General features: G+C 37.2%; 1 protein-coding gene across 1 annotated transcript in view; it reads right to left on the bottom strand.

The window, feature by feature from the left end:
* PREP (prolyl endopeptidase) overlaps positions 1-23,261 on the bottom strand; it is a 176,135-nt gene that overhangs the window by 40,971 nt on the left and 111,903 nt on the right. The window contains exons 9-10 of the mRNA XM_085306966.1: positions 12,428-12,619; positions 2,594-2,791 (exon numbers count right to left, since the gene is read on the bottom strand). Coding sequence (XP_085163092.1) covers positions 2,594-2,791; positions 12,428-12,619 — 390 coding nt within the window. The remainder of the gene's footprint in view (positions 1-2,593; positions 2,792-12,427; positions 12,620-23,261) is intronic.

Here is a 23,261-nt window from a genome sequence, read left to right as displayed (position 1 = left end):
AAAGAATCTGCCTAAGCAATCAGTGGGCACTGACAGCAGTCATGCTGGCTGTCTGGAGAGCTGATGCCTTCCAGCCCAGGAGGTGGGATGCGACAAGTGAAATACCTGAATCATTAAAGGTTGGGGTGAAGTTAGAGATAGAAGCAATAATAAGAGTGTGCTCAAACTCCTCTCCAGTTGGCTCTCATGATCTGAATGCTATTTAGAAGTTTGTTTAAAAAAGGAACTGGAAACAGAAGACATTATACTTCCGGTTTTAGGAAGTGGTAAGATAATAATGGTAAAGTCCTCATACTTCTTATCTGCTAAGTCTGAAACTTGGACTTTCAATAACTTGACACAACCCTTTCAAGCAAAACCACCAAATCTACCAGAACTAATACATAGTCTTATAATCCGGCTGTGTTTTAATTGAAACAGAGCAGAAACCATACACTGGTTCTGGTTTCCAAAATTTTTGATCATCTCATCATTCACAAACACTGACAGGACTAGAAAAGATTCAAGATTCTGGGTCCTGTCCTGCATCAGCTACCCTTGAGAGTACACACAGAACAGATGGATTGTTTGGGGCATAAAGAAAAAAGAAAAGAAAAAAAAAAAGTGAAGTAGATTACATATTTTCTTGTAATATACTAACTTGACAGTTGTATAGAAACTCTTTTCCTATTCAAAATCCTGGAATATTTTTTGGTCTGCTACATGTATTTTATGTAGCTCTTTGGACAAGCTCTTGACTTGTACAATTGTACAAGCTGGATTCTTACAGTAATCCAACAGCAGAAAACATCACTGATAGCAAGAATGCTGTAATGAGACTGAAATAAATCACAAAGTTATCGGGGGGAAAATTTTTGTGGCTTTTATTAATGTTCTTCAAAACTGTGACAAAAATCATATGAATTCACAATTGTAGCAATTCAAGCAGTAATTCACAAGTCAAATGACAATTCACAAGCCTCCCCAGCCTAAAGCTAACTTTGTGAATATCTCATCCCCTCATTTACAGTTTTATACTTTCTGTGTTATTTTTGAACAACCTTCTTCAGTACACTGTTGTTTCTGTTGTTTCAGTGTCTTTCAATGCACAATATACAATGTGCTCTTTTCATATTTTTGGCTCTTCTGAAAATGGAGTGACAAACACGTTGACCATTCAATATAACTTAGATGGCTCCTATTAAACAGCTACAAGATGCTACAAACATAAGTTGTATTTTCTCCACCTATAGGAGGTAATCAGTTTTAGTTGCACAAATCTTCTGAAAATCTTCAAAGTGTTAATACATTTTGCTTCTCCTACAGACCTGGCATCACAGCATCAGGGAACAACTCTCAAACTAGTCTCACAGGACAGAAGGGGAACTCATCAAAAGTTGCAAGATACAGAGCAYGCAACAATCTTCTAAGGTCCTTTTATAGAACTCTTTATGCCCCCAGAAAAGTCTCAGCATCTCATTTTGAAATGAAAAATAAAGAGAGAACAAGATTTATACTCTGTTTCCCACAGTTTTAAGGGAGGCAGTTCTGAACTGGTGGAGTGTTACATTTTTGGTCTGTTCCATACGTAAGTCAAACTTCTCATTATACCAAAATTGCACAGCTCATTTGCAAGCCTAGTTCTAAGCTCTCCATCTGCTGACTTGAGACCACTTCAGAGATATGGAATATCTTGCTATGGGAATGAAGATCACTCTGATGAAGGAAACTCTCAATACAGGTCAATGCTAATTTTAACCAATGAGCATGACCTTTAGGATATATTCCTTTCTCGTAATGGATTTTAGTTCTCCTCCTTCCTTCCTTGCAATGAGAATCTGCATATTAAGCTCAGTAAAACAAGACATATTTAACTACGCTATATTGTGCTACTTTGACAACTCTTCATATTTACTTACTTTGCTTTGACCTCTTGAGACCTTCAGTTTTCTCTTCAACTGACCATGTGTGGCTTACTCCAGATTACAGTGAGAAATATATCTGCAGACTTTTTTGGAATGAGCCCTTTCTAGTTGGCTGTTCATTGCTGTTAGTAAGATACAGCTCAAATTGTCATTCCTAAAGCCAGCGGGCGCTTTAACAAATTTGCAAGTTTCCTTAGATCCAACTAAAACAATTGGTTTATGTAATTGATAGAAAGAGGAAACTTTGGTTTGGGACAATGATAGGATTTGAAGAGTAGCCTTAGAAAAGATTCACTAGCTAGACCACTCACCTGCTTTTTCAGATGATGACTGCTTTCATGACAGCAATCTTGAACTACATTTAACATAAGCACAATCTACAGTAAAATTTGTAAAATTTTATTTTGCTGTACGAAGCAAGAGCTATGTAAATGCTAGAACTCCCTCTCTAGTAAAAGCTATTTTTGAGTAATTTCTGAATGTAGATCTTTCAAGTATTAACATGCTGCTAGGCTTCAGGGATCAAGAATTTCTCTGCTGGCATATTTTGAAGTGCACAATCATTACTCACTACATGGGGGGGAAGGGAAGCATTTTATCTGCGTCTTAAACATACCTAATGCCTACTAAACAGAAAGCAGATCCCCAGGAAATAGGCACAATATCTAAGGGAAAAAAAACAGTCTTACCTGGAGATAAAAAGGAAGTAAACTGATAGAATATTTCGGTATCCTTCTTCTGGCCACTGTATCCCACAATACTGCCAACTTCTAATGGAAAAGTCTTAAGATGTGCACCAGTAGCTAGATCATGAAGTTGCAGGACATTCTTCACATCATGCAGATAGCATAAAACCAGGAAGTTGGACCTCACACAAGCAACCCATTCTGCAGAGAGTGGAAGAGAAAAACAAAGCCATAGAAAATACGTTGAAAAAAAAATCAGATATAAGCTGACTCTAAAGGTCTTTAGGACCCATAAGTATGTGCATGAACCCTTCTGAGAGCTACCTAATTTAATTCTTAAAGCTTGAAAAGACACTTGCCTTCAGAAACAAAAAATGAATCCCAAAGTAATTCTCTGATATTCTGATATTCTTTGGGCATGCAGTAGTTGTATTTTGGAAAATCTGAACACGGAAAAAAAACAAAAAGAGGAAAAAGGTCTGGGCTGGCAATTTCTATAAAAATCCYTGTGAATCTATCAAATACCTCCTTCAGTCCCATCCCTTTATCCTGTGAAGTGAATAAACTCTTCAGGGTTAAAATTTTCCCAGAATATATCAGGTGATGTATTCCTTCTTGGTTTAGAGTACCCCTGTGCCATTGGCTTTAGACCCTTAGTAACCACATGACAAATCCACTCTTATTTAATTTTGGATTGTATTTAATCATCCATACAGGAAGAAGATTGAAACCTCCTCTTCCCTCTTGGAATTTCTGTCATTTAAGAAAGTGGTTATCCTACTTTGAAACAGAAGTATTTCAGCATCTTCTCAGTTATTAATTTGCAAATCAAATACAAATAGACAAAATATGAGGTTAAAAGTGAAGAAAAACAAGGAGGAGGAGGAGGGAAGGACACTTTTTTTTGTCTGTAGGACTAGGTGAAGTATAGAGACTCTTTTCCTTTTTCAACCACAAATGAGCCACTTATCCCTTGACAAGTCAGACTGAAAAGAGGGTAACAGGCAAGGTACCACTCTTGGAAAAAGTCTTCTCTTACCTACTAGAAGCAAAAAACACTGAGAGAATCAAGTGAGCAAGAAAACCAGATAGGACTGACTGGGGCACACTGTAATGCCAAAGTAGAGCTGTGACTTAGGGAGTTCAAAATCCCAATACCAGAGGAAAAACACAGAAAATAAAACAGAAGCAAAGCAAAACTGACTGAATTTCAGTTTTACACTATTTTATATTGTTCATATTTTAATAATTCTTTCCAGTTTCCCAAAAGCCTTATAAAACCAAACAATCCAAGTTCAAAGAGTTGTACTGTACAATCTTACAAAAAAAACATCTTGGTGCATTCAGTTTCAAAAACAAAAATTCAAAAATACATCATGTGCCACCACCATTAAGGATAACAAGCTTTTTCTGAATTGTAGGTCAAAACTCATTACTCTGTAAAGCTTAGCTTCTGTAACAGTCTCTCTTCCATACACAGTTCAGGTCTGTCATGACTCCCTGGAGCTCAAGGACCTTTGAATCCTAATAGCTCTGTTAGAGTCTAACTTCCTTTCAGCTTGTTCCTGAAGGACCAGGGAAATTGAACATTAGTCTGAAATCATTTTTCTTCAGACTTTCCAACTCCCTCATGTACTTCTAGCCTAAGTCTGGGAATTTTCAAACCAAAGCCCTAGAGTACCACACTAATTGAATTTTCAACCATGAAGACATGACCTGAAATAATAAAATACAGTACAACACAACAGTGTTTATAGATTAGCAATTGCTATGTAATTTTAGCTCTGGAGTGACTAAAATCTCTTAAGTGAGGCTAGAGAACAAAATAAACTTCCTAAGCTTAATTGCTATATCTAATTACATATTTTGAAATACAGACTCATTCCTGGCTATACATACTAGCAGACTATGCAGTAGTTTAAAAGTATTTATCACATTGTTGTTGTACAAATCTGCTAACATTCACACATGTATAATTAGTTTACTAACAAGAAATTTGAGTAAGAAAATAACAGCAGAGTAACACACCATTTCTGCCTGCAGAACTGTTTTGCAGTAAGAATGAGTTTACATGAACTCAGTTTGTATTCTCAGTAATATCTAATTAAAACCTCCAATTTTATATTTAAAATTTTCTAACACCTGAAGTTTTACTAAATGGCAAGTAGATTCTCTCAGAATAACTTCAAAATTATATATAATCTGGAGTTCTATCTAGCAAAAATATTGCTCAAGAAATCTTTACTTTAAAATTAAGTTGTGATGAACTTTAATTACTCACTGTTGACTTGATAAGGCATTCTATTTAGTGGACCCTTTCACTGAAAGTTGAAGTATATATTACTGTTTTCTTAAAACAGGTTCAATTGTTCAGGCAAGGCTTCTGGCTTATTTAGGGAATCTTCCTGCTACTGAAGAACTTGCTTAAGAAGCAGCAATATTAACTCTTCATCACTCCTTTGGCTTACAAATCAGATGCTCTCAGCAAGGTGGACATAACAGATGAAAAGACAATGGGAAATGTTTTTAAAACTGCCTACGAGGTTTAGGAGTAAAGCTCCTATGGCATACCTGTGTTGTAACTGGTTCTGGTCCATTGCTAACTGCCTCCAAAACATACAGTAATGGAGCCTAGAAACAAACATGACCCACCTCCCCCTCCTCCCCCCCCAAAAAAATCTAAAGGAAACAGGAAAAAATATATATATATTTTAAGAACCAGCACCTACATACACACAAGCTAAAACAATGCTAAAATATAAACTAGGGATACTTTTTGACTGCAAGTTACAAGTTTCTGTCACTCCCAAGCTCTGCTCTGAGAATTGGATGTACTGTTGAGTTGGCTGCATTAGCAATTAGCCTCCTTGGTTTTGCACATGCTTTGAAGAAAGCATCCCACATGCCTCTGTACTTCCAAGGAACTTTTAGATTGTATGCTTGGAAGCCTCAAGTCAGCTTGAAGCCACCTACCTCTACATAGCTAAAAATTAACCCTAGCATATTCACTGCAGCCACCCTTTATAGACAAGCTGGGCCTCTTTAGCCTGGGGAAGAGAAGACYGAGGGGGGATCTTATCAATGTGTATAAGTACCTGAAGGGAGGGTGTCAAGAGGATGGGGACAAGCTCTTTTCAGTTGTCCCATGTGACAGGACAAGAGGCAATGGGCACAAACTGAACCACAGGAAGTTCCGCCCGAATGTGAGGGAGCACTGGCACAGGTTGCCAGAGAGGTTGTGGAGTCTCCTTCTCTGGAGATCTTCAAGGCCCGCCTGGATGCAACCCTGTCTAACATGCTCTAGGTGACCCTGCTGAGCGGGGAGATTGGACTAGATGATCTGCAGAGGTCCCTTCCAACCTTACTTATTCTATGAATCTATGAATGGGCGGAAATAAGCACCTCTGATGAAATTCATTATTTTGAATACCCTGTTCTAGGATACTGTGACTTGCCCTCTGAGTTGTTTCTTCTCAATTTTGCAGATCATTATTTTTAAAAAGGACCTAACCATCTGAGACTTTTCCATTACATAGGGTCAATTTATTTCCAGCTAATACAAACATAATAAAAACAGTGCAGTGAATCCCACTTTTTTTTTTCTCTCTCTCTCTCTCTTATGCTCAGGTACACCTACACTCATCGATTGTTCTCCAGCACATTCATACCTATTTGCAATACACATCTGGCAAGGGATTCATTTTACTAACAATAAACATGTAAAAGCTGCCTATTCCAACCTACCCTCTTGGCTCAGGCAGAGTCATGGATGCATTTGGAGACACTGGTAAGTACTGAAAGCAAGTGGGAAGAATTACCCTCTGGTACTGAAGATGACAGTGATCACCTACATGACTAGGTTAGGCGGACACAATTTTTCAGTAAGTGGCATTCTTAACAATGCCTAGGAAACTGAGCTCAGTTCTCTCCTGGAGAAATGGTCTAGTTAAATCTGTCATAAATTCATCTACTACTACTTTCCAAAAGACATTTTACTTTAACAACTTTCACTACTAGCAAAGGCATGCCACTAACTCTGTTCCCACAATGCTGCTATTAACCATTTAACAGTTTCAGGAAAAGGAGGTAGAATCCTCACAACAAATATCTGTGCCAATAACCTCAACTACATAAGCCTGTGCTGAACTTTCGTTTTGCAGCAATAGCTACAGCATACCAAGCGTCCAACTCGACAAAACATACTCTGACGTGGTCAGGATGAAATGCTGATGGAGCAAAAAACCATGTCAGGCTAAACAGAAAAACTACATAGTTTTAATTCTTCAGAAGAAACAGCCAAGTTACTTCCTGTACAATGTGCTCATGCGTCTTACTCGACAAACAATTAATACATCTTAATGGAGTATCAAAGCTTCAGCTGAAAGATAGACCTGGAAGGTCATTTAGCGGTTTTTTTGGTCATCACAGACAGCAACCATGAAGTTCAGTATCTCTGCAGATTAACAGGTGTGCATGCTGATCTCACTTAGAATGACCCATAATCACAACTCAAGGCTAGTTATTGGTAAATCTGCAAGCATTAGCAATTTACAGAATAAAATATTAGTCATCCTGAAACGTTGAGTACAAGCTGACAAGTTGTCACAACAACACATGAAAAGACATGTGCCCTTTCTCTGACACTATCCTCAGTGACAGCCTGCCATGTTAAAGGCAAAACTCCAGCTGATTTTAGTAAGCCAAGGATTTTATACCCCACCTTCTCATATTATGAGACATAAAAGTGAGAGAGAGAGTGGAGGGCAAAGCTCTTCTGAAGCCACAAACACTAGGAATAATGTTTCTTTAAGTAATCAGCAGAACAGGCTTTAATCATCTGTTTTCTGACACAGGTTTTCCACAGTAAACTGAGTGAACATAGCCATAAATCCCTATGAGAAGGAGCAGAATAAAACTTTCAGTCAGGGGCATACATCTGGACAACATCCTCTTCCCTAGTGATGAACTGTATCTGGCTTGACCAGGCCTCCAAGGATGCTTTTCATAGCTAGGAAACAGCAGCTAAGCTATTTTCCAATTTTATATATTTCACAGTACAAGTTTACCAATCTGATCCTTTGCATTGCAGCCAATTTCCTCATCTCTACTAGACTTCGGTGCTAGCTGTCTGCACAGGGTAATTTCTAAGGGCTACAAGCAGAAGTTTATACAACTGTTCCTCAGAACATTCCTGCAACCTTCATTTACCAACTTTGAAAGGAAAACTCCTCATTATATAAAGCTATGGATATTATTAAAGACAAGACAGGATAATGGAGTGGACAAGTCTCCTGACAACTGAGATAAACATGAAAGACTACTCACACCCATACACATCATTGTCATTCAGGATCAACAGTTTTGTGCTCTTGCTTCCAGATTTTTTCTCCTGGCTTTGTTACAGTGCCAAAAGATAACTCTACTTATTTCAGAGTATGTTTGATGATTATGGGTGTTTGGTATCTTGTCTCCACACTACGTTTTCTAGTGTAACCTATATTCATAGGAATTAAATAAAATGGCTGTGACTTTTTTTTTTTTTTTTTTTTTTTTTTTTGTGCTGCTCTTTAGATAGGTGTGGACACGACAGTGTCGCCAAATCTGGCTTGAGAGTTTACATTTGTAGAAATGCAGCTAGAAGTTTTTGTTATGTTGCTGGAGTAGAATGGCAACTTCATTGCAATAGCCCCCTTCCCCAAAGTCTTAAGTATTTATGAATTAGCAGGTTAGAAATATGAAGAAGAAACACTATTTTGCACTTGGATAGCACATTCTAGCTTAGGGAAAGGAAGCACTTTACACCCACTGAGCTTAGGCATGAAGGTGTTTCCAAGGCTCGGTATGCTGCTAGCGCTGCCCCTGCTTTTTAAATGGTTAAAAGAGATTCAAGGAGTTCAAGGTCACTTACCTCAACTCTGGTACATTCAGGATTACTGCTTATTTCTTAGTGCTTTGGGTAGCTCCTTACTCAAGAGACTTATTCAACAGACTCATTCTACTTTTCTTTTCAGTATCATACTCAGAGGGCTGAATATAACTGCTGCTTCCAAGTTGCCCYGCTTCAGAGGTATCAGCATACTGTATCTTCCAAACTCTGTTGAGACCATTCTCACACCACACATCTGACACCAGTCACCCCTCTGTGCACCTCAGCCAAGCAGACTGTGGTGATCCAGAATACATCTCTCAAAATTATTTAACTTTCTAAAGACAGTAGGTTTGTCCTGTGCCTGAGGATTAGGGTCCCAGTGTTCACAATGATTGAGGTACATTTAAATCTTATAGATGCCTTTTAACTAATTCAGCACACCTAACTGCAGTTATGCTGCCATTTAAACCATCAGTTCAATGTTAAACATGAATCTCTCCTACGGTTATACTTCAGGCTCTCTGAAAATTAAAAGTAACAGTTTATAAACAAACTCCAGAGGGGAGAAAATGAGTCTCATCACACACCAAAATGTCCTGATGCCCTTACTTAAATTTCTTTTGTTTAAAATAGCTATCATTTATTTCTTCCCCTTCAGCTCACAGATGAGTTCTAAATTTATCTCAACTCTGTGTAAAGTCTATGCTGAGAACTATGTAAACCTTAACTTTGTTTAGCGTATGTGGGAGCCTGGTTCAAAGTGAGATCAGAAAAGAACAGCTCTTTACACCTTGAGCTTTAAGATGAGGTGTGCTTACAACCTCACTGTAGGAATACCTTTGGTTTTTTTTTCCCCGGATTAGTTTATATCTAAACAGTTTTGAAGACAAAACAGTCAAAGCCAGTAACAAAAAGAATATTCTGAAGACTCTGTGAAACCAAATTACATGCACATCGCTTTCTAGGCACATGTGTCTATTTAGTACTTGGTTACACCGCATTAGCTGTGCTACTGCACACTTCCTGAGAATTTATCCTTTTGCTATTAACGGACACTGAATTTCCTAATTATTAATCTTGACTCATAAATAAATTCTATTCCTATGTGTATGTGGTGGCAGTTTTATAAAATTGAATCCAAGATAATACATACAAAAAAAAAGAGCTATGGCTAACAAGCAGATCATGTAAGAGTAGCTGACTTTTGAGCTGAGTATCTGTGTATTCCAGTTAAAGGACAAAGAAACCTTTGTGATATAGAGCACTGACTCTAGTGTTTATAAAGCAATTCAAAATACAGCTAACTACATCTGGACAAGAAGCAATACTCATTTAACTTTTGAATCATTGCAGTCATAGCTTTTGCAGAAGGCGATTCATTACATTGTCATCTCTGTATCACAAAAAGTCAAATTCACTTGACTGCAAGGCTTTCAAGACAATGAATTATTAACTGCCTTCTGCTATAATTATGTCTTTCCAAACCAAATCTTGGAAAGATTAAAACAAGATGACATAATGGCTGGTCTGCCTTCTTTCACTGAGAAAGTCTCCTCTTCAGGAATGAAGGCGTCTGACTTCATCAAGTGCAAACTAGTGTTTTATTATTTCATTCAGAGCTACAACCTACCGAGCATGATAAAACCCTCTTCCCTTAGCGCTGTGAATACAACTTTAAGTTGCAAGTATCTGACACAAAAAAGCAACTAAACTATTGAAACTTACTTTACGTTAGCATTGATGCTAAGATTTACTTAGTATTAATCTTCTACGGAGACACTTTCACTTGTTCATTTAACCTGATTCTTTAACATAATCAAGCTAAAAAGCTAAGGAGAGAAGTATGATTGCCTACTCTGGCTTCACATTCATATACAGTAAAATCTTGATGATATAAAACAGACACTTGAATGTCAGTCTGATGGTCTGATATAACAGATTATATTTGACTTCAAGTATGTAAGAGCTGAGTGTCTGTTGTGTTTATATTCTAAAGGCCACTGCCCTCAGTAAGTGCATTCATCTGAACTTCTGATTCTCTAATTGTAGTTCTTGTTATGCTTGTACAGTTAAGACTGTCATGTGCAATCCATTAAAGGAGCACTTTTATGCATTAAAAAGTTTCTTACATGTGCACAAACATTAACTCACCATGACTTTGATTTCAGAATGAAAATAAAATAGAGTTAAATATCACAATTTAGTGAAGAGCAGAGGTAGCTTTTTTCTTAAAGACAAGAAATATATAGCCAGTGCCTATATGGCCAGTGCCCAAAGCTCCTTTGGTTGGCTAGACCACATCCCAAGCAAATTCTCATGTGGTAAACATATTTCACATTAATAAAGCAAGAGAGAAAAAAATTTACACATTTCTGTGCCATTCCGTTTGGACACACTCCATCTCTAAGTCAATTCTTCAGCTCAGTCCCACATTGTATAATGCTGCTCCTAGTAACTTAAACACGGCAGATAGTTAGCAAATTTGTACACTATCAGAAATTAGATTTGGAAGCAAGTTYTCACAACTACTACTCACTGCCTAGGACTGAGAAGGTAATTCATTCAAGATACAGATAGTTCCTGATTCAAAGAGTTCACAATCTCAGGATAAAGACTTGTTTCTCATCAAGCTTGCTTTGATGTTTTTGTGGTCACTAAAAGTCTTAAAACACTCAAGAGTACAGATGTTCCAGTATCACTAGAGTTTTGGGCATGCTCCAGAAACCCCTCATTCTTCCTCACTCATCTGTTACCTGGTACAGGATCTGGTCAGCTGGCTTTGGGGCAGCTGCAGGACCTATCAGGCACTGTATAATAGCTTTGCTCTTCGCTTGTGTCATACTGGGGACTGACCTGGTCTAGGTTGTGGCACAGGTGATGCAAGATACACTGAAAAATGCAGAGAAATGTACTCTTAAGAATCTTTTTGTGTCTTGGAAAGTGAGATCTCAAGAGGAATTTGAAATAGTAGCCAAACAGATTTGTATTAGTGGGGAAGAGACAGAGAAGTTATTTTATATATACAGACACGTATACAGAACTCTATTCCTTCTAAAGAGAAGCTCTTCACAGGAGAAGTAGCAAACAATGAATGAGCGTATCTGTACAAAGATGGATTAGTGAAAAAGAAATGCACAGTCTTTCTGAATAGCTACAATTATGCTAGTCAGATAAATCACAATCGTATCTTACACTGGATGGTGGATACAGTACACAAGTATATACAAATGATCTGTCAAATACTTGTACAAAAAATACCTCAGGGGAGGTTCTTCTATACTACACGAAATTATGTCAAATAGTTAAGTTTTAATAGACTTTTTTTCCCAAAATGATAGTATTAAAAAAAAAAATCCTAAAACTGACCTAAAGCTAAGTCTTAATTCAGGAAACTTATCACAAGATGTTATCACACATCTTTGTTTTAATTAGCTCAAAATCAAGGATTTGTGTTCTGAATTTGCCTCCACGACTAGAGAATTCCATGTTCTTGGACTTTCCCGAGGCTTTTAAGAGCTATCTGTTCCTCTAATCCCAGGAATGATGGACAAACCTGTCTCAAACTCTGATCTCCATGTTTGCAGTGTGCTGCACTATTGCCAGGCTTGCTCTTTTCCTTGCTTCTGCTTGTAAAGCCTCACTTGCTGTAATCCCTGAGTGTCTGGCAAACATTCATAGCACTGACATGAAGCAGGAAAATACTTTCCCCTCATTTCCTACAAACATAGAGTTAAAACAAGATTAAGCAACTTTATGAAGGCCACACAGGATGAGAGAGCAAGCTATGGAAATTAAACCTGTATTTCTCAAGTCTCAGGTTAGTCTTTTAATCACAGGACATGCATGTCAAGTCTCAAACATTTGAAATATAAGGAAGAACTAAGAAAGCCTGTGCAAGACATTCAACAGACTGAAGACTGAATTGATCCGGGGGAAGGGGAGAAAATATCTTTCAGATATAACCTTACCTAGAACATCTCTTTCATGTTCAGGGACGAGAACTTTCCATTTAGATTCCTCTGGGTCACTGAAGTCAATGTTGATTAACCGGTAATTTGGAGCATGGCRGTTTGTCTTGAAAGTGAACACTGTTCCTTCATTGGTGACATATTCATACTCAGCTTCAAAGTTGTCTATCAGCTTCACCCATTGAAGAATTCCTGTCAAATCAAACACATCATAACATGAATTCCTTATCTCCTGATACAAAACATTTTAATTCTTGAGAGCAAGGTTTTCCTGACAGCTGTTGTAGGCTCTTTCTCTAACTGTGGTGACCAGAAGAGCTGTAACTATGCAAAAGACCTGAATATATACTTAAGCGTTAGAGTTGGTGAGAAATTTTTCAACTGAATAGGCTGCAGTGGAAAAATGTCAATTTACTGGCATGGAATTATAACGGTTTTGAGGAATTTCTAATGAAATACAAGCAGGATACTTACAGAACTAGGCTTAGCTTTTCTCCAGCATTTCTGAAGGGCTGCTGGAAAGCTCAGATATTTGCTACACGGGCACTTCCGCCACCCCGACTGCCTCAGAGTCAACAACGCCAAGTCCACAAGGCTTTTGGCAATCAAGCTCCCAATTCTCCAGTTTTCCAACAGATTTCTTGGAATGGGGAGTTGCAGCTGAGCCTAAAGACTCCTCACTACAGCTTTCAAGCTCAATGTTATTTATTTCCCCCCCTTTTTTTTTAACTTAATGTTCACTTATAAAAGAAAATCTTTTGGATTTTTCATTTCTGCAAGAGACAGCTACGTTTTCCTTAAGTGAAACATCTTCCATTTTCCCTGAAAACCCAAATCTTCCCACGGAACAGAAATGATGCCATCTGATGAGTACTATTAACTTCAATATCAGGAGTTACCTTGTTAATTCAGAAACAACATCCCCAAAGGGTGATTCCACAGAAGTTTGTCACCACCAAAGAAGACTTGTGAAGTAAGAAATTCCAGTTTCTCTAAGAACTTTCTAGAACGTTTCACTCAATAACAGAAGCGTACTTCTCTCTCAAACACAAATTGGCTAATACTGACTGAACCTAGAGTGGGGATGGAAAGACTCCAGAAGTTTTCATTCACAATTTACTGTTTTGCAACAGATTTAGAGGCTAGTAGAAAAAGATGTAAGGCTAAATTAGATATGTGATATGCCTGTATCTACAAGCCAACCATCAACCAAACTCACTGTAAGTATTACATATTAGCTTGCTAAAAAATCAAAATCATAACTAATATAAGAAATTACAGCTTTTATATTTGAAAATAACAGTCTACCCTCTGCCTCTTTGCTGAAACTAAAGGTTGGGTCTCTGCTTTTAAATACAAATCAATAAACTGTGCATAATTTGCTTATGAGACTTTATAACATAATGCTTGCTTTTATAAAACAACACATCAGCTTATTTTATAACACTAAAAACTGAGCAGAATAATGGAAGTAGATCATAGCTGAGCTGTAATTGCTGTAGGTTAAAAAAAAAGAAAAAAAAGAATAATTGAGGAAGCAGTGAGATGGCTAAGGTCATTTTAAATCCATTAAATCTAATAAGTTAGTCTAGCCAGGCCTAGTACATTCATAAGGCTCGTATCTCTTAATTGCCATTTTGGTTTAAGGAAAATTTCCCTGTCTCTTCATGCAAAGTAATAGATTAGCCAATTAAATTCTACTTTTTATACTTCACAATACAAAATTTCCAGACAATCCCATGAAGTTAGTATCCTGTTTGTGAGAACTGGTTTTGTATGGAATCTTGATTTTCACTAAAATCCGAAGTTCTGGTCTTCTTAAGAGATTTCCTGAGGACAAATCCTGCTAGGTCTCTCAAGCTGCTCAAAATTTCCAGCTTCTAATGTTGCATATTCCACTCTTTATCTTACAAAAATAGCTGCATTATTGTGGTACTCTATGGGTCAAACTGTCTTGATGCCCAGTAAAACAAAGAAAAAATAGCCTACAGTGAACCCTGATACAGAGCAGTGAAACTGTTTTGAGGTCCCAAATCACATGCTTAAGTGTTTTGGTAAATAAAAATCTAATTGCAGTAATACCATAACAGCATTAGAATGTTCATATTTTAATATTTGATAGAGTGAAACCATTCTACTAAGGAAGAATGAGACCTCATAGAAAGGAATCCCAAGACCATTGATTTAAAAACCCTCTTTACGGTAAATGGGCACAATAGCTGTAGCCTGCACAATGACAAAAAACGTTGGATTCTGCAGCGAAAAAAGACAATGATGTTACATCAGTGATTTACATTTCTGCATTACTATCCATTCATCCACTCCCAAATGAGCAGTCAGTAAACAGTGAGAGAGCTGATATTCTACAGGGATACACTAAGTTATTATTATGAAAATCAAGAGCATTCATAATCTTAAAAGTGGGTATTATATAGTCCTTGGAAGACAAATATTGCAGATGAATTATATCAAAACTGTTGTTCCACTGAAGTAGTTAATTACTTCAGTATCTGGTCTAAGTCAAGAGCCAATAACAAGGCAATTACAAACAGCTGAAAGGGACAGTAACATTTGTTACTGTAGAGATTATTTGCTATTGTTTTTCAATAAGAGGAAGAAACCCTTTGCAAGAATGTGTCTTCAGGGCTGGTTTCAGCTAATTGAGTTGGGGTCTGTAATTGAAAGGGATATTCCAGCATTGCCCTGGATTATTCAATTTTGCTCTCTCCTTTGGGCCATGACTAACAACTTGGTGACCAGCAGAGTCAGTTCATGATGCTGATATACCTGATAATAAGTATTGGTGGTAGGGGCTATAGCAGTTATTAGCTGATTGAGCTTCTTCAGCCTGTTTATTACCAGGTCATGCCGGTGCTAGCACAAGGAGCGGGCAGGTCAACGTATCTCTAGCAGACTGGCCTAGGCTAGCAGGGAATTGCAACCCTGGGGAGCAGTCTGGCCATGCAGCTGAGCTGATCTAATAGCTCATCATCACCAAAGAGTGTTGTCCTTCTTCCTCCCATTATTCCTAGCCTGCTGCTTCTCTTCTGCTCACTGAGCTGAGCTGTTCCACGGAATTAAATGACTAGAAAATTGTGCTACTCCCCCCCACCCAAAAAAAAAAAAAAAAAAAAAAAAAAAAAAAAAAAAAAAAAAAAAAAAAAAAAAATCTGTTTCATTCCCTGAACCAGCTCACTGCTAGGGAAGATGAGTGCCAACATGTGCACAAGGCAGAGAAAGAGATTAACAGACAGAAGCTGGAACACCTTTTTCCCTAGCAATGAGCCATAAAACAAGCTTGAATGCAGCAAACCTGCACCTCCTTATTTCTCCCTCCTCCTCCTCCATCACCTTCATGCTTGGTCTAGCATTTGTCTGAGTGCATAGCAAAGCTGATTAGACTAGCGAATCCAGCACAGAACTAGTCTCTCTATTGCATAGTTTGTTTTCTGCCAAATTAGTGAGTACAATCACCTAACCTGATGGTCAGGGGAGGGAAGATGCTGACTCAAAAAGAAAGGACAGTGCTAAGGAATCTGAGCACATCAGAGAATGGAAGGGAGATCTTTCTTTTTCAGGGCAGCACCTGCTTAGTCTGGCTCTTTCACCAAACTGCTCCCTCCAGTACCCAAGAAGCCCAGGAGAATGTGCAAGACTCTTTTTCYTTTTTAATTAAAGACAGCGCATTTCACAAGGAGAGTAGCTTGCTTGAATGAACACAATCTGATGTGCACACAGAAAGACTCTTTGACAAGGTAAGTATCAGGAATGCCTACAGTAAGTCTGTCTCAGAGCAAATATATTAAGTATAACTTCTAGTCCTTCATGCAAATCTTTTGTTTACACGTGTGACTACTTTGTACTGTGAAAAACCTGTGTGAAGCCTTCACCTGGCTTGAATTCAGTCTGATCCCTTAGTAATTAGATAAATACTCTTAAGTTTGGACAGCCTTAGAGCCATAACATTTGAAGAGAAAGAACAGAGAGCCTTAACAGTGCTCACTTCCCTACAGCATATTCTCTAGAGAATCCCGGGGCACGCTCTTGGAGGAGCTGAATGAGCTTGGTGGAGAGCTGTTAATAAGTATCAGCAGAAGAGGATTTTCCAGTGATCAGAGGTAACCAGAAAAGCACTCTAACATGCAGTGAGATATGGGAAAGTGTGCTTGATCATGAAGGATACCACATTATAATAGCTACTGAAAGAAAAAAGAAAGATGACTACACACAAATCTAGATGGAAGAACATAAAGCCTCCTGAGTCACACACACCAATTCATGAAGGGACCTGAGAAAGTCAGTGAGATATCAGTAAATATCTGTAGTCAAAAAAGTAAACTCATTACTGAAATGTGTAATGGCTAAGGAAACACATAACAAGGCACCTGAAAAAGGTTCTACGGGGATGAATTGCAGATAGCTCCCTCAGAGCTAGGCAAGATGCAAAAAATAGAGGTTTGGAATAGACTAAAAGAATAATAAAAGGCCTAAAACATTATTTTCATGAAAATACCTTATGCCTTAGCACAGAGAAAGATCAATGCACAGGCACATGACAAAAACAGATGACTGGGAGCTGTGGTACTCTGACACAAAGTCTGGGCAAGGATGTGGACCTGTTAAGGGCCGTGACCTGCGGTCAGTTCTCTGTCATACGACTGGAAACTCATCATGGGACCAGCACACTCATTCTTTTAAAATGGCCAGAAGTACATATACACATTGCATCATATGACTGGATGGACATTATCTTGCTGATCAGATACATGATCCAAAGCAAGTAGGTGTATCACATCATGTGGTCGCCACATACTCAGTTATTAAAACAAGAGGGACTACAGAGTCTCTGAAACAAGGAATGGACTATGGATACCCGTAACAGCTCAGGCAAACCTTCTCACCTCTGAAAAGGTTCGGAAAAAAGGGCAAGAAGGCCCAGGAATGAGAGATTGCTAACCCTGACTGAAAGGCAGATGAAGGAGTCTTACTTCAGTCTCAAACTCAGAACAAACAGCCTTTCAGTAACAGAAAGAACAGTACCTCAAGGAGTTATGAATAAAGATTAAAAAAAAAATTCTCCAAACCACACAACTTTTTATCTAAACTTGTAATTAAAAAAATGGTCATACAGAGTGAAAATGAATAAAAACCATATTTAATATTAGTAATTTGACAAGCTGCAAGAAACAAAAACATTTTCAGCTTTTGTATTCACATAGTGCTTGTTTGTATGGTATTTTGAAGCAAGAAAAGTCTATAATTTGAAGATAACCCCAGACAAAAGGAGTGCAGGGTGAAAACCAAACTGAAACAGGCAGTCAATCCAGTTGTCTTTAAAAGAAAGGAATGGGGGAAGTGCAGAAGAGGATCTTGATAAAGATTTGCAGGTTTAACCAGCAGCCCTCTGAAAACGTCTGTCTTTTAGGAAAGCCATCGAGAAGCGGCATCTGTAGTCCAGAATCCCTTAACTTCAACACCAGAGCCACTGAACACTAGGGTTACAACCCACATGAGCATGCAGCAAGAAAGATTTACTACACAGGGAAAAATCATGAGGTTGAATACTGCTATACTATAGCTATAACTAATCCTTTTTTCTGCCAGTCCTTGCACTAAAACATGGTACTGAAGAACTGTACACGCCTGTGCCTATATACTTTATGCCAGTCAGTTATCCATCATCAAATAATTGCATTACAGTAAGAACTGTAGGTAGAAGATTTATAACCTTTATTTGATGGTCAATAAAGTTCACTCCTCACAACAGAAAATCATAATCACACAGAGCCGACTCTTCTGCAATGTTCAGGCCAAAAGCAACAGAGAATGTACAGACGATTTTCAAACAGTATTTTTTTCACCAATACATGACCAAAATGGAAATTACGTCAACAAGTAGCACAGATTCAGGCCTCAATCCTCATTTGACATCTGAACATAGCAAAATACTCATTGGTCTGCTAAGGGCTTACGGTATGATGAAGCAGTTTTGTGGCTGAACGGTGACAGCTACAGAAGCAGGAAAGCTAATCTGAGTGTGATTAGAATCAGCAAACTGTGATCGTCACAGCAAGGATGACCACACAGGGTGTCCTATCCACCCTTTTGAGTGAGATGTGATAAAGTGGCTGAGAGTCACTGTTCATCAGCTCACAAATGTTCCCAATAATTTCTTTCATACTTCATGTTTCATGGAAAGGCCAAATACAATCTATTCGTGGCAAACAACATACTGACTGTGCTGGCTGGAGAGACAGGGTATATTGATCGGCTAATGTAATTTTTTTCTCTAATGCTGCAAAATAAGTTGTATGGTCAAGGTAAAAACTCTTAGTTGCCCTTTTTATGTACTCCAGCAGCCAAACATTAGCAGGTAAAGGTATGAATGTTAATCTCCATAAAGTTATATTCCATTCTAAATTTCGTCAGTTATACCTTCTGTATGGCAGACAGTTTCTCCAAAAACATGGGAGTGCTGAAGATATTCAGAAAGTGTACCAAAATAACTAGTTCAGCATGATGGAATAAGAAATCTACTACAAAGAACTACGTGTAATTTCACTAAGGTATAAGCATTAAATAGGTAAATTTAGTAAGGATCCTTAGTGAGGATTCTAGTTTTTCAACGTTTAGATTTTAATTTGATTTACTTTTTCAGAGAGGCAGTGAAAGATAAAGTGTTTGTCTCTGAATCACAACTGGAGCCTTAAAAAGACTTGAAAAAAGACAAAATTAGTAGTTCTCAGCCTTAACAGCTGAGGTCCCACCTGGCTACAAGCCTGACTTTCTAAACTGAAGTAATTTTGACAGCAGTTCATCAGTTATTTGGAATTCAGTTTGCCTTTCATCCAAAACATCAAAATTTTCTGGATCTTTGTAGTTAGGAAGATTTTTGAACAGAAGGAAAATAAAAAATAAAACAAAAATCCCTCTAAATCTAATCTACTAATTTCTACTGAAGTACAGTGAGTTTTGGTTTTGCTATTCCAGGTATACATTTTAACTTTCAGCATGGGTATCTACATGCAAAACTGTAAGTTTAGGGTAAGTGGTTTTTTAGGTATGTTTTATATTAGAGTTATAACACATCCTCTTCTTAAATTTGAATAATCAATCAATTGGCATTACTAGACTTGGGGACAGAAGAAAGAAAGATGGTGTTTTAGTAAAATACTTTGTTACTTGCAGATTAATCAACATATACAATACAGTACTATTCTATACAATAGCACATCTTAGTAAGATGCAGGAGGACAGTAACTTCAGCCTCAAATTTCCAGTTCCAAAAGCAGAACATTGCAAAGAAGCCTTATAAAAGCATCAGTTCTAACTGATTTACTTTCATTTTCCATGTTCCCCCATTCATTTCAGGGAAGTACATGTTTTATTGAAGATTCTAGAAATAATTGTGTGTCTATGTTAGGTCTCACATCTTGTAAAGATAAAAATCTTATTTTTAATAAAATCATTATACTCGTTCCTTCCTACCTCATGGCTTTTTAAAGGTAAATTTTACAGTGTATTTATCTACTCTGAGTTCTGGATTTCTTTTCAACTTTGTAGCCAGAAGGAAAACAATACTTAAACTCTATAGAATCTACGGCTGTGTTAATGGATTACCTGCCTTTTTGAGTCTTAGGAAAATGGATCTAAATCACTTGCCCCTTCATCATTTCTGCTTTTTTACGTTTCTCACTGAGGAGCAACTTCCAATATTTTTAACAGAAAACTCCTCTTCCAAAATTTTATTTTCTTAAAGATGCATCTGCATTCTTTATAGATTCCATCTTCCAACATTAACCTATCAACATAGCCTGTAATGCATTTAAAATAGCTTAAAATGCCTATTCATATACACACGTGTGTGTATATACACATACATGCATACATGTCCACTTTTGAACACCTTCGCTACAACAGAAAAAAATCTTTTGCCCTTGGACTGTCAATCTCCAACTGAAAATCTGTTGCACTTACTAGAGGAATCTGACAASCCTTTTCCACTTCTGCAAACTTCAATAACTGGATACATAAAGCCTTTCATAATAGGAAAAAATTAAATGCAATTTAAATTTTGTCTAATATTTACCTCCCTAATCTTAGTATTCTCTCATTCATATTTTCTCTTTTCCTTCTTTTAATGTATCCTACCCTACCCTGTAACAAGCAGTATTCAGCTATATCAAGTCATATGGCAATAACTCACTACAAATATTTACTAGGTGTATTCTTCCTGTATTTTTCATTACATCTTGTCRTATCACAGATTTCACACAATCAGTAAGGTTGGAAGGGACCTCTGGAGATCATCTAGTCCAACTTCCCAAAGATTTTCTGGTGCTGGTTCCAYTGGGGCTTGAACCCAGGACCTTCAGCRTGTATATATAYATATTTATCTAAATAAAAATTATATAAGTTAATATATATACACATACATACATATATATATATAATGTATGTATATATGCATATACATTATATAGTATGCCAGTTCATGTTTGGTAAAAGATATTTATGCCATAGATGCCTGAAGGGTAAGCTACCAGTGTGCACTGGAGGAACATTCAAAAGCATTTTCATGCCACCTAAGAAAAGCTCAGTGTCAAAATCCGTAACAAGACTGCAGTCRTGCCAGACCTTTCACCTTTTTCTCTAGGAAAGATGCTAATAGTTTCATCCTTTGAGACTAGAGGGCTTTAGGAAAGCAGCTGATCTTCAGTACCCTATCTGGCAAATAACCAAAGGAGCAGCTTGCTTAATTTCTCAGCCATCAGTAACATTTTGAAGACAGTCAGTAGCGAAGTTCCTAAAAAATATTGTCCTACATTTATACAATTTCCAATGAATAGTGACTAGAATAAGCATCTGGACAGATAATTTAAGAGCCTGGGAGCAGCAAAAAAGGAAGAGTAAGGAGAAAGGCAGGAGGTTTGATTCTCACTTGACAATATGTGCTCACTGAATACATGAGGAATGTTTAAATCCATTTTGCAAATTTTGTAAAATGAAATACAAACCTAAAAATAGTATTAGACTTCAAAAATTTAAGGAAAACTGATTAAAAACTTCATAAATTTAATTTTAAAGAGAAAATAGATAAGATATATTTCCAGCTTCTAGAAACCACCAGTAGACACTATCACAGAGTTTTGTTGTTATCCTATGTCTTAATACGCCTAATAAACATTAGATAATCCATTAGCGAATAAATACATTAATAATGCAGTGGCACAGACCCTGAAAATCCACATACTCTGAAAGGTCAAATATCCCTGAAATTTAGAAATGAGATAAGGTGTTGAAAACTAGCCATTTATTCCACAATTGTTTTCAAATTCAGTCCAGTGCAGGTATTCTCATGGCATACAGCATGGTTCAAATTAGAAGAAAAACTGTTTCAGAACTCCAGTGGTATGATCCTAGCAGATCTTGAGAAATGAATGGCAGCATACAGCCCTTCATGTAGACATCTACTTGCACATCAGAATCGAATTTTGTTTTGAATCACACAATAGATAGCTTTGTCTTAATCCCTTATTCAGCGATGAAAAAAACCTCGTCTTCTTTTGCCTTTTCTTTTTTCTTCAGAGTCACAAGTTTTTAATTAAGTGTGACATTCTGGTTTCTGAAGGTAAATGAGGAAAAGGCAAATTTGGATTCTTTTTGAAATTAAGATCTCAGTCTCTTGGGACTTGACTCAGCTTATAGATGTCTGGGGAGAGGGGGATACTGACGGGGCGATATTAAACTGCCCTGAAAGGAATGCAGCTTTGTTGTGTTTGTAATGAGAAGACCCTCAGTACCATTCATCATGTGGATTATGGCTATTCACTGATCATGGAAAGTTAATGTATTTGGAATTCTAAAAATGAATAAATGGAAGGAGGCAATATTTATTCCTCTGAGTTAAAAAGTTCAGGCATGTCAAGATATATCAAAGACCAGCCCAGAAAAAAATCAAGCACTTTTATGAGCACAGCTTTCTCCATCACTTTCAAGGCTTCTGTTTTACTTCCATTTGGATGATCACTCAAAAGACAGAAGGAGAAAATATAATTTGTTTTTAGAGTTATAGCTCATTTCCTCACACAAGAGGACAGAGCAACAGAAAAATAGGAACTGAAGGTGATCTCTGACACACCACACTTTCTCTAATACACACAGAGAAAAGCATAAATACATAACCTAAAGAATAACTTCACTGTGAATGATGATAAACACAATGTCCAATCAGACATTAATAACATGAAGATCTCTTTGTTCAAATTAACTGTAAGCTATTTAACTTTGTTGCTAATGTTTTCCATCCAATAACAGAATTACATCAAAAGCAAAACTGTTTGGAATTGTTATGCCACGGATATGAAACTGTTTTCTTAAAGCAAACACTTTTTTTGTTTTTGCTGAGGTTTCAACACATTTCTCAAGACTCAGCTTGCTTTCTTTTTTTTCTATTTGTGAGGGAACTAGGATACAATGGCTTTGTTTTAATACTGATTTTTGAAAGTTTTTCAAAAGGCTCACTTCATTCACACAGAAATATTTGCAAAATGTCCTTTCCCCACCACATCCCACTTTCTAGATGTTTAGTGATGTCTCACTATCCTTTTTCTCTTGTTCTTTTTCATTACAAAGGTTTTGATCCACTCTTTCAGGCTATGCAGCACTTACTGACTCATCCCTTTGATGTTACTGTACATAGCACTGTTTGTTTCCTTTTCTTTTTTTTTTTTTTTTTTTGAAAAAAGGTTGTTTTTGAGAGCCTTCCAAACCGTAGGACTAATCTAAAATACAATAGGCTATATAAATCTCATATTTTCAAGAGGAAGATGAC

Source organism: Rhea americana, unplaced genomic scaffold, assembly GCF_003343005.1.
Source record: "Rhea americana isolate MKP2758 unplaced genomic scaffold, rheAme1 scaffold_25, whole genome shotgun sequence".
NCBI lineage: Eukaryota > Metazoa > Chordata > Aves > Rheiformes > Rheidae > Rhea > Rhea americana.
Note: the sequence above shows the minus strand (reverse complement) of the source record. Positions and strands in the feature narration are given on the sequence as shown.